Source organism: Oryctolagus cuniculus, chromosome 2, assembly GCF_051225735.1.
Source record: "Oryctolagus cuniculus isolate XC-2025 breed Fujian yellow rabbit chromosome 2, ASM5122573v1, whole genome shotgun sequence".
Taxonomy (NCBI): domain Eukaryota; kingdom Metazoa; phylum Chordata; class Mammalia; order Lagomorpha; family Leporidae; genus Oryctolagus; species Oryctolagus cuniculus.
Genome location: NC_142868.1, coordinates 135,621,158 through 135,636,003, shown reverse-complemented (window position 1 = coordinate 135,636,003; position 14,846 = coordinate 135,621,158). Strand labels below are relative to the sequence as shown.

Sequence of the window (14,846 nt, the reverse complement as noted above, 5' to 3'; positions counted from 1 at the left end):
AGATCATTATGCTAACTGAAACAAGCCAGATGCTATGAAAGACATACATCATATTTTTCTTTTGTTTTATTTTTTTTGTTTTTGTTTTTTTGACAGGCAGAGTGGACAGTGAAGAAAGAGAGACAGAGAGAAAGGTCTTCCTTTGCCGTGGGTTCACCCTCCAATGGCCGCTGCAGCCGGTGCACTGCGGCCGGCGCACTGCGCTGATCCGATGGCAGGAGCCAGGTACTTCGCCTGGTCTCCCATGGGGTGCAGGGCCCAAGCACTCCCGGGCCACAGCAGAGAGCTGGCCTGGAAGAGGGCCAACCAGGACAGAATCCGGCACCCCGACCGGGACTAGAACCCGGTGTGCCGGCGCTGCAGGCGGAGGATTAGCCTAGTGAGCCGCAGCACCGGCATATGTTTTCTCTTATTTGTGGATGCTAATATAGACTATAAAAATTGATGGAGTCATATCATTTGGTATATAACTATCTATATTACTTCATCCATATTATGTAAATAACAATATACCTTTCTTTCTCCAGGTCATGACCATTGTAATAAATCGCTCACTTTGTGATATTAGCATGCCTATTTTCAAGAAAAGGATAGTATATATGTGTATGTATATAATGTCTACCTTTGAGGTGAAAGTGGCAAAATATTAGAAATATTGTTAAAGTTTGAAACTTAAAGAAAAAAATTACATTGAGTCTATCCAGGCACAATATAAACCTAGCTTAATAATACCTATAAATTCCCATTTGCCAGGAAGCATATTTATAAGATCTAGGGATTAAGATGTGAGTATTTTAGGGAGATAATCATTCTACCTACCACAACTACTGAATTAAATATATCCTTAACATTTTAAAACTATTAAGAAACAGAGAACTAAGCCAACAGAAAAGTCAGCAGCAAACTTAAAAGAAACTTTAAAGTAACTATATACACAAAGAGGCATATACAAACGACCAGTAAGAATATGAAATGCTAACCAACTTCATTTGTCCTGAGAAAAATGATAATTCAAATGTCAACTTTGCATCAACATATATGTAATAGAAGGGCTAAAATGAAAAAGATAGATAAACTTAAAGGTTGGTAAGAATATGGATCAGCTAGAACTCTTAAATGCAACTGGTAAGAAAAAAAGATTGGTATAATACTTTTAAAAATTGTTGGCAATGGGAAGCAGCCCACACAGCAGACTCCTAGAATGACTTTTGCAGTAAATAACACTCTGACCTCAGAATCAACCCATAAGGCTTCCTGGTTGGGCTGAAAGGACTGCGAGAGCATTTCAGGCATGGAAAGACAAGACTCTGTGACAAAAAAATATCCTACACGGAGGATCTCTGTGAGATCTCAGAGGAAAGAAAGGGTCATCAAAGAAGGAGACACTCCTCTCTGAAGGGAGGCGAGACCATCCACTTTGGTATGGCTGTGTCCAAATACTGATGGAGTCTATGGTCACAAAAGGCTTCCATAGCCTTGGCAGTCCATGGCAAAAGCCACGGATGACCACGACATCATAAAAAAAGAATGTTAAAGGAACAACAGTAGTCACTGTGCACTTGATCCCCAGGTAGGACTTCTGTCCCTGTTGAATTGTAATATGAGAATTGACTGAAAATTCTCTCCCCAAACTGTGCTCTATATGTTGTGTGTGGGTGGGGGGGCAAATTGTTGAAGTCCATGATTAGCATAGAGTTGGTCCTCTATATATAAAGTCATACTAAAAATGATCCATAATGAAGAAGGAGATGGGAGAGGGAATGGGAGGTGGGATGGGAGCGGGGAGGGGGTAGGGGAAAAAGAACCACTATATTCCAAACATTGTATTTATGTAAAAATGCATTCATTAAACAAAAAATTTTTAAAAATTGTTGGCAACATGCTGGCTATTTTTAGATACCCTGATAGGGTAGTTCCACTCAAAATTATTAACTTAAAGCCGGCGCCGCGGCTCACTAGGCTAATCCTCCACCTTGCGGCGCTGGCACACCAGGTTCTAGTCCCAGTCAGGGCGCCGGATTCTGTCCCGGTTGCCCCTCTTCCAGGCCAGCTCTCTGCTGTGGCCAGGGAGTGCAGTGGAGGATGGCCCAAGTGCTTGGGCCCTGCACCCCATGGGAGACCAGGCGAAGTACCTGGCTCCTGCCATCGGATCAGCGCAGTGCGCTGGCTGCAGCGGCCATTGGGGGGTGAACCAACGGCAAAGGAAGACCCTTCTCTCTGTCTCTCTCTCTCACTGTCCACTCTGCCTGTCAAAAAAAAATATTAACTTAAAATAAATAGGCTTAATGAATACACACACAATAAGTGCTAAAGCAACACTATTTCTTACAACCAAAATATGGAAGCAACTGAAATGTCCAAAAAACTTTAGAATGGAAAATAATACAGTCATATAATGAAATTCTGATTCCAGTTTACTGCTAATGCTCATCCTGGAAGGTAGCAGATGACAGGCCAGCTACTTGGATCTCTGCCATCAACATGGGAGATCTGGATTCAGTTCTGGCCTCCTGGACTTGGCCTGGCAGAGCTTCACAAATTGTGGGCATTTGGGAGTGAATAATCAGAAGGAAAATCTCTGTCTCTATCTCTGTATCTCTGTGTGCGCTTTTTTTTTTACCTTCAATTTTTTTTTAAATAGAAATATTATATAAGAATGAACAAAGAACTTCTAAATGCAATGGCTGAATCGCATAGATGTAATATTGAGCCTAAGAAACAACAGAGGTGAAGATTATTCTGTAGTATTTCTATATAGGCAAAACTAATTGACCGTACAGGAAGTATAGATAATGATCACCTCAGAAATAAAGTTAAGGATTTGGGGGTAGGGAAAGGAAGGGAACAAGTACAAGGTTTTTCTAGAGACAGCAATGCTCTGTTCTTTGATTTTGGTGCTAGAAATGCTTACTTTGAGAAAACTCATCAGACTATGAACTTATCTGTTTACTTTTCTATGTTTGTTACTCTTCAATCTAAAACAGGAACATGGAGTTATTTCCTTTTCTAAAGGCTAGGCTGCTTAAAAAAATAGGTCACACACACACACACAAATGCACGCACACACCTGGTGGGGGGCTCTTAATTAAAACAGTGAGATATAGGAGTCACTGAGTCTATTTTACAATGGTAGAAATATAAGTATGGTCAATGTGGCATCAAGAATATAGTTCTAGAAAAGAATCCTTAGATTTTATACCATTCTGGCTGGAGGCTATGCTCACCACTAGAAAAAATAGCCAAAAAGAAAACTACCTTTATAAAGGGTTCATTTATATTTATTGAGGGTATAGAGCCTGTTGTCTGTTGAAGGAATGCTTCCAGTTTTTAGGCTCCTGTCATATCTTTATCCCAAGACTATCTTCCAAAGGAGTTAAGACACACATTGATAGAAGGAAACTAAAAATAAAACAAAAATAATAACCCACTAAAACAAAACACAGGCAAATATATTATATAAAACTTCTATGTCTTTTCACCATCTTGGAACAATCTCAAGATTCCTGTGACAACCATCAAATTATTCTACCTAATTCAAAAATAACAAGTACATTTCCTTAACAGAAAACTCTTAAAAATATAATATAATGCATTCAGAAATTCTACTCATCAACAATCAAGGGGCTAAACAGCAACAAACTCACAGTTGCTAATTCAAAGAAGGAATCCCCAGGGGCAAATATGTACCATGTCTGATTTCCAATAATGTATGTTACTTGTTTGGAGAAATTCAAGCACTTCCTGACCCATATTAAAACTGTGGCTACAAATCATACGAAAGGGTGGTTGAAGAATGGCATGTACCAGATCTATTTTCCCTTAACTGTCAACTACTTATCTTACAACATGTGCACTAGAGATGCTGAGGTATCCTGATGTCAATATGTAGGCTCAAATTTGCTATCTTGTCAATGAAGCAATATAATTTAGAAAGACCTACGTGCTACACTCCCTAGCAGCAATACTGTTTTCCTGTGAACTTAGATTTGTAAATCCTGTTTCAGTGCTTTCCCAAGCTCATTCTCAATAAAATAGCACTAACAGTAAAACAATATATATTTGTACTAAAGAGCTGTAATCCAAATGGAAGATAGAAATGTGATGGTAAATAGTCACCTGTGTTGTAGGTCAGTATTCCATGCAGAATGTCCATGTTAAATACATCCAACATCACTATGAAATTTGCTGGATATCTACTCAATGCTGCACATGCCAAAAACTCTAAAACACCTCACTTCAAAGCACTGGTAACCTTAGTTTATAATAAAGGGAATATACACAAAATAATTTAAGATAAAACTCATAAATCTGAAGTTTCAAGCAGGAAATGCAGAGAGGAAGATGTGCAAGAGTTCACAAGAGTCAAAAACCTCGGGGAATGAATTGTGCAGAAGAGAGGCACCAGTTCCTACAAGACTTCTTTAGGAAAATAGGGTATGAACTGTGCTTTAAAGGAAGGAAAAATTGCAACACAAGATTAGTGGTCACTCTAAGGAGAAGGTAAATCATGACTACAAATAAGCAGAGTATGTTTGGGAACAGAAATAGACACACTTGGCTGAAGTCACAGCTTTATATAGGAGAACTATTAGAAATATATTTAATGTAGATAGCAGTTACACTTGAAGAGGTAGAAATAATAAAAAATTTCTATGGTACATAAGTCACCACCTGGGACAACCACATCTCATATACATAGTACCTGGTTTGAGTCCTGGCTACTTTGCTTTTGATCCAGCTTTGCTCTGATGTGTGCCCAGGGAAGCAGCAAATGATGGCTAAGTAACTGGATCCCTGCCACCCACGCGGGAGTCCCAGACTGAGATGTTTTTTTTGTTTTGTTTTGTTTTGTTTTGTTTTGTTTTTTTACAGGCAGAGTGGACAGTGAGAGAGAGAGACAGAGGGAAAGGTCTTCCTTTGCCGTTGGTTCACCCCCCAATGGCCGCCGTGGCTGGTGTGCTGCTGCCGGTGCACGGCGCTGATCCGATGGCAGGAGCCAGGTGCTTCTCCTGGTCTCCCATGGGGTGCAGGGCCCAAGCACTTGGGTCATCCATCCTCCACTGCACTCCCTGGCCACAGCAGAGAGCTGGCCTGGAAGAGGGCCAACCAGGACAGAATCCGGCGCCCCGACCGGGACTAGAACCCGGTGTGCCAGCGCCGCAAGGTGGAGGATTAGCCTAGTGAGCTGCGGCGCAGACCTCAGACTGAGTTCTTGCCTCTCAGCTTCGACAGGCACAGCCCCTGGCTGTTGTGAGCATTTGGGGAGTGACAGTGGGTGGGAGATTTCTCTCCACCTGACTCTCTGTCTCTATGGCTCTCCATCTTGTTGTCTTTCAAATATAATGAAAACAATTTTTTTTTTTTAATTTGTGAGGAGAGGGGGTGAAATGCTACACACCAGTGTTCATGGAAGGAGCATCTGTAAATAAACTGACATAAAGAGAAACTCTACCTTAGGTTCTTCTGCTGGTGCTTGTCTTTACAGTGTCCACGCCCTCACTTGCCCTCAGTTGTAACTTACTGCCTCTCTTCTGACCTCAATCACGCTTCTCAGTCCTCTTGCCTAGATATTTGCTAGGAAAGGTCAATCCCGCAGCACTCCTACATGCACCAACCGTCTTCCTTCAGAGTCTTTGAAATTTGCGGGACAAAGCAAGTAGCTCACTCTAGCCAAAACAGCATGGGCTTTGGAATCAGAAGGACCTTGGTCTGAAATCCTATTCCACCATATATTATTGTATGATTTAACTTACCTACTCCTAAATTTAATCTGTGAAAAGAGATGACTTTACAGACAGAAATGAGCAACATGAAGAAGACTGGCACATGAAAGAATCTAAAATTGTAGATTTATTTTTCTTTTACCACTGTAATTTATGTACAAAAGAAAACCTGAACTGAGAGAGAACCTGCAAAAATATAATAGTTTTTTTAAATAAAGGAAATGTTTAAATCCTTTTAAATGTCAAGAATAATAAAATTATAAAATACAGCTTTGAAGAAAAATAACAAACTGTACCCCAACAGAATTATTTAGAGTTAATATGTTTCTGGGTGATCATTTTAACAACTTTGAATTATATTTAGAGCTTTTACACACTTACAATGATTTTGTTTATGAAACTTTTATTCTGCTTTTATTTTACATCATATTGCAAATATTTTGCAAGGCTATAATTTAATCTTCATAAAATTTGTTTTAGTAAACGTTATTTCATCGAACAATATTATTATGGTTTACATCTACTCATCTATTATGAAACAATTGAGGTTTTTAATTATTTGGTCCTATAGAAAGTGTTAAAATCACTTCTCTGACCTCACACAGTACCTAGCATCCTACTACCTCAGCACTAATCAAACACAATCAGAGCAGTCTCCTCTCCATCTTATACAGGTATCACTGATACTTAAATGACCAGGTAGGGCAGAATCTAGCAGATTCTCTTGGGAACCTCAGGCTTTTAAATAGGATATGAGAAATGGAGATTTATAGTTGTAGGATTTTTACAGTCCTTTAAACTGTTGATTTTCCTTATTTTCTACTTTATCTCATCACCATAAGCAGGATTAAAAGGAAAAGGCTCTTGGTATTTGATATGCAATATTCTTAAGCTTTATTTAATAATTATAACAGCAAGAGAAGTCTCAAAAAAGGTTGGTATCATTAAAGTGGCAAAGAATTACTAGCTGGCTACCACCAGAAAGAACAGCTATGGGTGTTGGAAGTAGTAGCTTTATGGGGAGAAAAGTGCTAATTAATAGCTCAACAGACAAAGGTTTCTCTTAAAAATTATAAAATCCCTCAAGGATGTAAGTGATTATACTCAAACAACAATATCCCACTGATAAGTAGACAAAAAGGCATAGAAAGAAAGATTCAGGGTAGAAAACAGATATGGCTGACAATGAGGAAAATTCACCTTGTAAGAAGTATTATCAGTAAATAAAAGAGAGAAAGAGACATAGAGAGAGAGATAAAGACAAAAAGATGGCTTAAGGTCCCATTACATAAGCCTCAAAAGTCACAGAGAAAATGTTGTATGTAACTGAAGGCGCTGACGGGATGTCCAGAGACCGCAGTAGCTTACAGGATCAAGTGCAGGTAAGAGAAACGTTCATTTGAAAAGGGTTTCACATGAGGAGAGCTTCAGGAACTTGTATGTGGAAAATCACCTCCCTCAGGGGTAGCAGTTGTGGCGACCTCATTCCAAATCACAGTGCTGATTCAAGTCCCAGCTACTCCAGTTCCTGCCACTCATGTGGGAGATACATATGAAATTCCCTGGCTTCTGGCTTCAGCCAGGCCTACTGGTGGCTGTTGTAGGCATTTGGGGAATGAACCAGCAGATGGAAGATCTCCTTCTCTCTTTATCTCTCCCCATCAACCTGTCATTCTGCCTTTCAAATAAATAAATAAGAAAGAAAGAAAGAAAGAAAGAAAGAAAGAAAGAAAGAAAGAAAGAAAGAAAGAAAGAAAGAAAGAAAGAAACTTTCTTTAAATACGGTTCATCAATTGCCCAGGAAGTGAAGCCAGTAATACATCATTGTACTCTCAGACAAAGAAACTAAGAGAATTCCCACATACAACCCAGAAACCAGAGCAGGTTATTAGAGATCTTGCCTGAGGCCAGATAAATTAACATGAACAGCAGACACAGAAAACAAATTCAGGATTCCCTCCTCTAGGTCTGTTACTTGAGACAGCATTTCCTTTCTCTCAAGCATTTCTGAAAGATAATTATCAAGATAACATGGATAAATTCCCCAAAATATGCTCTGATACTGAGCATGCAAAATGGGTAACTGGGCATGCAATTGTAAATTATTCAACTGGAGCCTGAAAAAGATGCTTGTGTACTTCCCTCATCTGTTAACTCACTGGGCACATACCACTTCAGAATTCTAATGGTGGACAATTTCATTATTATAGTCCTTTCTGGGTCACTCATGAAAATAGGTAGGTCACCTTGATCACCAAAAATTCAGTAAGTAAGATCCCAGCAGAAATAATGGGTCATCAAAGAAGGAGGTACCTTTCTCTGAAGGGAGGAGAGAACTTCCACTTTGACCATGGCCTTGTCTAAATATGATCAGAGTGGCTGAACTCAGAGGGCTTCCATAGCCTTGGCTACTCATGACAAGAGCCTAGGGTGATTACTGATGCCATAAACAAGAGTGTCAATTTGTAAAGTCAACAACAGGAGTCACTGTGCACTTACTCCTCATGTAGGATCTCTGTCCTTAATGTGCTGTACATTGAGATTTAATGCTATAACTAGCACTCAAACAGTATTTTTCACTTTATGTTTCTGTGTGGGACCAAACTGTTGAAATCTTTACTTAATGTATGCTAAACTGATCTTCTGTACATAAAGAGAATCGAAAATGAATCATGATGTGAATGGAAAGGGAGAGGGAGTGGGAAAGGGGAGGGTTGCAGGTGGGAGGGACGTTATGGGGGGGAAGCCATTGTAATCCATAAGCTGTACTTTGGAAATTTATATTCATTAAATAAAAGTTTAAAAAAAAAAGAAAAGAGAGAAAAGCAATATCTATCCAGGATAGCCATGACTTCCAACTACTACATTTTTTTTTCTCATGGTACTATAAGATCTTACTCATTCATATAAATATATCAAGCTGGAGCAGACATAAAAATCAAAATACTAAAGGTCATTTTCCTTCCAAAAGATGAAGCAAATTAAAAAAATCTTTTTTTGATAAAAGTATTTCTAAAAAATATAGTTATCTAAGACAGAATAATCATTGACATGGAGAATAATGATTCTCAACATCACCTTTTCCTTATCCCTAGGATTATAAATGCATCAAGTGTTTCATGACAGAAAAAATGTTTTAAACATCTATAACCAAAAAGAAAACTTAAAGCTACATAGAGATAAGCACAGCTAACTCAGGGACTGCCTACTTCTAGTAATACTATATATGATATATGACTAATGTAGGTATACGTTTACCAATAAAAATGAGATCATATTGTACATACTGTTTTGAAATCTGCTTTTCCAAGTAAGAAATACTGAACAATGTTTTCAAATATATATACACTAACTTAATGAGTGAATGATACCACATTACATAATTATATTGTAATTTATTTCCCTAACATATCTGTTTGATAGATTTTTAATTTATGCCAACTCTTCATTATACAAAACACATCAGGAATTTATAATAGACTCATAACTTCTAAAATAACAATGGATTGTGTAGCTCATCAAAAACAGAAACTTATTTTTCACATTTGTAGAAGTTCAAGATCAAGGCTCCAGTAAACTCAGTATCTTTTGAAAACCCACATCCTGGTTCATAAAAGGCATTTTCTTGCTACATACTCAAATGGTGGAAGGAAGAAGACAGCCACCTGGAGCCTCCTTTTTATGGCCACTAATTTCATTCATGAAGGCTCCATCCTCAGGATCTATCAAAGTGCAAAGCTCCATTTCCACAAATGTACTACACTGGTAATTCAGCTAAGTGTATGAATTTGGGGGATACACAAGCATTCAGATCTGTGAGGAGCTGAAATCTCTTTTGAAGGAGCACTAAATTTTCATGCACGTTTTCTAATCAATTTTTTTCCTGTTGGTACTTGGTGACCTGTGGACTACTATGACTCCTTCTCAAGACATTTGCCAAATTCTAAAACTGAAGAAGGCAAAAGCTGAATATATAAGGTTTCTCTAAAAAGCAAACAAATAGTTCTCATTGGTGAAGAAGAGACAGTGACATGCTCTTAATAAAACCCCGATGGAACCATACACTGGCTACCTGAGCAAAACAGAAGTATACACTACAACTACAATCCAAACTTGCCCCAGATCAGTCCATGACCAGATCAAGGTGATCAGCCTCAAACTGCAAACTACCTGCTGATCCCACCTAGTTAGTTAAAGAAAGGATGAAGCTTTGCTAGTGGAAGACAGTCTCACCTTGAATTTCTACATGCTTTAAACACAATGTATGACATCAACCAAAAAGTTTTAAGACACAGGATCATATGACCAAAAATCAAGGGGAAAAAAATTGGAAACAAATTCATCCATGTGTAGGTAAAATCTACATAAGAGTTAGTAAGCAGTAACTAATGACTATGATGAATATTTATATGCCAAAGAAAACATATAAGACAAATTCAATAAAAAAAAATGAACAGTGTCATCACACAATTTGAGTGTATGAAAAAAATTAAACTAATAGAACTAAAAGAAAGTTTCTTTCTTTATTTCTACCAAGGCTTATATTATATCTTTGTGCTATTTGCCTTGATGTTAGTAGGAAAATAAGTAGACAAGATACTAGTAATCATTATCAGAATAAACAAATGCAAATCAATGAAAATATGAAAGACGACGACTCTAAGTATAATTAAGGATTAATCATTATGGTATGAATTTGATATACTGAAGAGCTTCCTGGCTAGTTGAAGAAGAAACTAACCTCTTTCCCCAAACCAGATTTTAAAAGAACTTTTTCTATCTGAAGGAAAAATTAAGAGCAACTGTCACTTACAGGAAGGTGTGTGAATACAGCAAAGGTGCTACGCAGAAAGGCAATGAGGTCTACCAGGTAGTCACTAGCTTTGTTGTCTAAGTCTCCCGTCATCCAGTCGTAGTCTGCCAGCTGTAGGAACTGGTCAATCTTCTGGTTTAAGTTGGTATAAATCTCTTCTTCAGCTGCATGTCGAGCATCCTGTGAAATAATATAAAACATGAAAATCAGTCGCATTTCCTTCATGAGAAGGGTGAAAATATATGAGTTGAAGCCACCTCAAACGTACATTCATTAACATAATTGGGAATATTAAGGCACAAGAGTTGCCTCTGATTCTTAGTTATTCAAAAGCAGAATGTAGTCTCCAAGAAAAGCTATTATTTTATTTCACTAAATGTGGAAAATCCCCTCACTACCCTTAGCAGTCTGCATCCTTTTGTTTCGTTTTTGTCTCTGTTCAAAGGTAAACTTGCTGCCAGGATTCTACTCCTTTTCAACTATTCTGGGCCTCTAAAAAAGTTTCCCTCCTATAACATCAGCCTTTCTATATCTTCAAGTTCCTTCACATAGCTTATAACTATTTCAAAGTTCCTACTAATATTAATATCCCCCTATCTTTTTTACAATCAAACTACGTTTTTGAAGATTTGTTTTATTTATTTGAAAGGCAGAGAGAGAGAGGGAGAGAGAGAGAAATATCTTACATACACTGGCTCAGCCCCAAAAGGTCCACAACAGTCAGATCTGGGTCAAGAAAAAACCAGGGGGCAGGAACTCCAAGCAAGTATCCCAGACAGGGACCCAAGTATTTGGATGATCATCTGTTGCCCTCCGAGGCACGTTATCAGGAAGCTGCATGGAAGCGAGGCAGCAAGAACTGAACTGACACTCTTACAGGAGATGCAGGCATCCCAAGCCATGGCCTATCCTGCTGAGCCACAATACCCTCATCCTTAGCCCATTTTTTAAAAATTGGGTTGTTTTCATGACAGCAAGTTGTTTGAGGTCTTTATGTATTCTTTTTAATAGAAATTTATTTATTTACTTGAAAGTTAGAGCTATGGAGAGAGAAGGAGAGATACAGTGAGAGATCTTCCATCAGCTGGTTCACATCCAATAGCTGCAACAGCTGGGTCTGGGCCAGATTGAAGCCAGGAGCCAGCTCTTCTTCTGTGTCTCCTACATGGGTGGCAGGGGCCCAAGCAAGTGGGCCATCTTCTGCTGCTTTTCCCAGGCCATTAGCAGGGAGCTGGATTGGAAGTGGAGCAGCCTGGATACGAATTGGTGCCCACTGGGATGCTAGCATTGCAGGTGAAGGCTTTACCCACTATGCCACAAAGCCAGTCCCTCCATGTGTATTCTGAACACTAATTTTTTTAATCAGCAATATGGTTTACAAATATATTCTCCTATTCTGTTCACTTGGTTGATGTTTCATTTGCCATGCAGAATCCTTTTAGTCTGATGAAATCCCATTTATCTATTTTGTCTTTTGTTGACTTTTCTCTTGGAGTTATATTTAAAAAAATCATTGCCTAGATCATATAATTAGTATCTTTCCCCATATGTTTTTTCTAGTAGTTTAACCATTTCAGTTATTATATTTAAGTATTTAATACTTTTTGAGAAGATTTTTCCACATGGTATGAAAAGAGGTACTAATTTCATCCTTGTGCATCTGAATATCCCAACTCCCACCACTGAGGATACTATGCTTTCCTCTTTCATTCCTGTTTTTTCAATGAACAAAGATTTCACTATTTTCTATAGCTAAGTAGTATTCCACTGTGTATTTATACCACATTTTCATGATCTAATATTCAGTTGTTGGACATATGGGTTGATTCCATAGCTTACCTACTATGAAATCAGCTGCTTTACACGTGGGTACAGATAACATTTCAAATGTTAATTTTATTTCCTTTGGGTAAGTTCTAAGAGTGGGATGGCTAGGGCATATTGTAGATCAATTTTAAAATTTCCAAGAAATCTCCATACTGTCTTCAATAATGGTTGTACTAGTTTACATCCCCACCAAATACATGAGGTATTTTTTCTCTACATCCTTACCAGCATTTGTTATTTCTTGAATTTTAGATGATAATCATTCTAACTTGGATGAACTCAAACCTCATTGTGGTTTTTATTTGCATTTTCCTGATAGTCATTAATCTTGAACATCTTTTCATGTGTCTGTTGGTCATTTGTATTTTATTCTTTGAAAAATTACTATTCATATCCTTTAACATTTCTTAACTGGATTATTTATTTTGATTTTGTTGGGTTTCTTGAGTTCCTTATATATTCTGTATATTAACCCTTAATCAGATTTATTGCTTGCAAATATTTTCTCCCATTCTGTCAGTTGCCTGTTATTTTGTTGAGTGTTTCCTTTGCTGTGCAGAAGTTTGTTAGCTTGATGTAACCCATTTGTTTATTTTCTTTTACTACCTGGGATTCTGGGGTCTCATCTAAGAAGTTTTTGCCAATGCCAGTGTCTTACAGTGTTTCACCTGTGTTTTCCTCAGTGGGTACCACAAAAAGAAAAAGAAAAAGAATTATCAGGAATTACTACAAACAGCTACATGCCAAAAAATTCATAAATTTAGAAGAAATGGATCAATTTCTGCACATATACAATTTACCAAAATTGAGGTACGAAGATATAGAAAACCTAAATAGACCAATAACCAAGACAAAGATCGAATAAAACACCCTACCAACAATGAAAAGCCCAGGACAGAATAACTTCACTGCTGAATTCTTTCAAACTTCCAAAGAAGAACTAATCTCATTTCTTCTTAAACTATTCAAATCAATTAAAAAATAAGAAATCCTCACAAACTCCTTTTATGAGGCCAGCATCACCTAGTTTCAAAACCAGAAAAGATACATAAAAAAAAAAAGAGAACTATATATCAATATTCCTGATGAACACAGATACAAAAATCCTCAACAGAATACTAGCTAATCAAATCCAAGAACACATAAAAATTCATCCACCTGAACCACGTGGGATTTATCCCTGGGATGGAGGGATGGTTCAATATACACAAATCAATAGATATGATACATCACAAGTTGAAGAAAAAAAACATACTTATCTCAATAGATGCAGAGAAAGTTTATCATAAATTACAATAGATTTTCATTATAAAAATCTTAAGCAAATTGGGTATAGAAGGAACATACCTCAATACAATCAAGGTAATATATGACAAACTCACAGCCAGCACCATATTGAATGGAAAAAGCTAGAAGCATTTCCACTAAGATCTGGAACCACCATAACTATTCAATATACTTCTAGAAGTTTTAACCAGAGTTGTATGCAAGAAAAAGAAATCAAATGGTCACAAACTAGAAATGCGAAAGTCAAATTATCACTGTTAGCAGATGATCCTATACAAAGGGAAACCAAAAGACTCTACTAAGAAACTACTGGAACTCATAAAAGAGTGCTAAAGTTACAGGTTATAAAATAAACACACAAAAATCAATAGCATCTGTATACACAAACAATGCCATGGTTGAGAAAGAACTTGTAAGATAAGTACCATTCAAGAGGAGCCAAAAACTTTAAATACCTTGGGAAAAAATTAACCAAAGATGTAGAACATCTCTACAATGAAAACTGCAAAATATAAAGGAAAGAAATAGAAGACACAAAAAATGGAAAAATTTTCCATGTTCAAGGATTGAAAGAATTAATATCATCAAAATGTCCAAACTACTCAAAGCAACATACAGATTCAATATAACTAAATGAAACTAACAAGGATATCCTTCTCAGATCTAGAAAAAAAAAAAACCAGATAATTCACATGGAAACACTAGAGATCCCAAACAGTGAAAGAAAAAATAAAGACAAAGCCAGAGGCATCCCAAAAGCAGATTTCAAGACATATTACACGGCCGGTGCCACGGCTCACTAGGCTAATCCTCCGCCTTGCGGCGCCAGCACACTGGGTTCTAGTCCTGGTCGGGGCGCCGGATTCTGTCCCGGTTGCCCCTCTTCCAGGCCAGCTCTCTGCTGTGGCCAGGGAGTGCAGCGGAGGATGGCCCCAGTACTTGGGCCCTGCACCCTATGGGAGACCAGGAGAAGCACCTGGCTCCTGCCATTGGATCAGCGCGGTGCGCCGGCATGGCGGCCATTGGAGGGTGAACCAACGGCAAAGGAAGACCTTTCTCTCTGTCTCTCTCTCACTGTCCACTCTGCCTGTCAAAAAATAAAAATAAAAATAAAAAGACATATTACAGTGATGTTATAATCTAAACATCCTGGTATTTGGCACAAAAATTGACATGTGGACCAATGGAACAAGTTA

The 14,846-nt window shown here is 37.9% G+C and overlaps 1 protein-coding gene across 2 annotated transcripts in view; it reads right to left on the bottom strand.

Annotated features, from left to right (window-relative positions):
- The window catches only part of EXOC6B (exocyst complex component 6B), a 683,510-nt gene that overhangs the window by 274,632 nt on the left and 394,032 nt on the right, over positions 1-14,846 (bottom strand). For both annotated transcript variants that reach the window (XM_002709766.6, XM_089327552.1), the window contains exon 18: positions 10,537-10,716. In XM_002709766.6, coding sequence (XP_002709812.1) covers positions 10,537-10,716 — 180 coding nt within the window. The remainder of the gene's footprint in view (positions 1-10,536; positions 10,717-14,846) is intronic.